The following is a 978-nucleotide window of genomic DNA, read 5'->3' on the forward strand; positions in this document are numbered from 1 at the left end:
CAGGCCTGGAGGGAGAAGGGGCTCGGGGCCGGACCCCCAGGCCTGGAGGGAGAAGGGGCTGGGGGCCGGACCCCTGGCTCCCCAGGGCTGGGTGGGAGCCGGGCCCTAATCTCTGAGGAAGTTTTAGCAGTTTTTGGTCTGAGTTCCCCTCCTCTGCTGCACCAGGGCCTCAGTGACTTCTGCTCCAGTCCAGACTCCTACGTCCTGAACCTGACCCAGGAAGAGACTGGGCTTGGCGCAGGTGATCCCACAGACTGGTACTGGCCCTGGATTCAGACCTCTGCGCCCAGTCCTGCCTGGGAGGGGTCCCCCCGAGTTCCCTAGGAGCTCTCAGCACCCTGCTGGTGGGCTAGAAAGCAGGAGGTTACTGGTGCTGGGGTCAGGAGAATGGGAGCTGGGAAGAGTCGGCCACCTGAGAGAAAATGTGGGGAGCAGCAGACCCAGGCTTCCCCGGAAGCCAGGAGGCCAGCACGCTGTGCCTGCTGGAGCGGAGGGTGTGGGCGCTGGGCAGGGGATTTTGTCAGCCAGGCATGCCACCACGGAGGGTTCCGAGCCGGGAGGGCCCTGGCACCGCCCCCTCCCCATCTTCCCGGGCTCATGGCCTCCCCTCTTTCCCTCCCTCCTGCTTCAGACATTCTCAACTATTATTTCCTCTGCAACCAGGCCGTGTCCAACCCCTTCCAACAGGTTAGAGCCAAGGGCCAGGGGACCGGGAGATGGGCGGGTCCAGGGGGAGGTGCAGGCACGGAATCCCCGGGGGACTGCGCCGCCCCCCGCCCGCGCCCCCTGGCTCCACCCGCCTGCCTTCCCGCAGAGGCTGACGCTGTCCCAGCGAGCTCTGGCCAACATCCACGCCCAGCTGCAGGGCCTGGAGCGAGAAGCGGTTCCCCAGTTCCCGTCCGCGCAGGTAGGGCGCGGGGCTCTCCTGCCACCTCCCGAACGCAGGGTTTGGGCGGGGCCTGAGCGGGGCGGGGCCTG

The 978-nt window shown here is 67.4% G+C and overlaps 1 protein-coding gene across 2 annotated transcripts in view; it reads left to right on the forward strand.

Moving 5' to 3' along the window:
* The window catches only part of TTYH1 (tweety family member 1), a 13,545-nt gene that overhangs the window by 8,824 nt on the left and 3,743 nt on the right, over positions 1-978 (forward strand). For both annotated transcript variants that reach the window (XM_004694297.2, XM_004694298.2), the window contains exons 7-9: positions 166-241; positions 632-687; positions 815-907. In XM_004694297.2, the coding sequence (XP_004694354.1) occupies positions 166-241; positions 632-687; positions 815-907 (225 nt within the window). The remainder of the gene's footprint in view (positions 1-165; positions 242-631; positions 688-814; positions 908-978) is intronic.

Source organism: Condylura cristata, unplaced genomic scaffold, assembly GCF_000260355.1.
Source record: "Condylura cristata isolate star-nosed mole 26May11 unplaced genomic scaffold, ConCri1.0 scaffold00041, whole genome shotgun sequence".
NCBI lineage: Eukaryota > Metazoa > Chordata > Mammalia > Eulipotyphla > Talpidae > Condylura > Condylura cristata.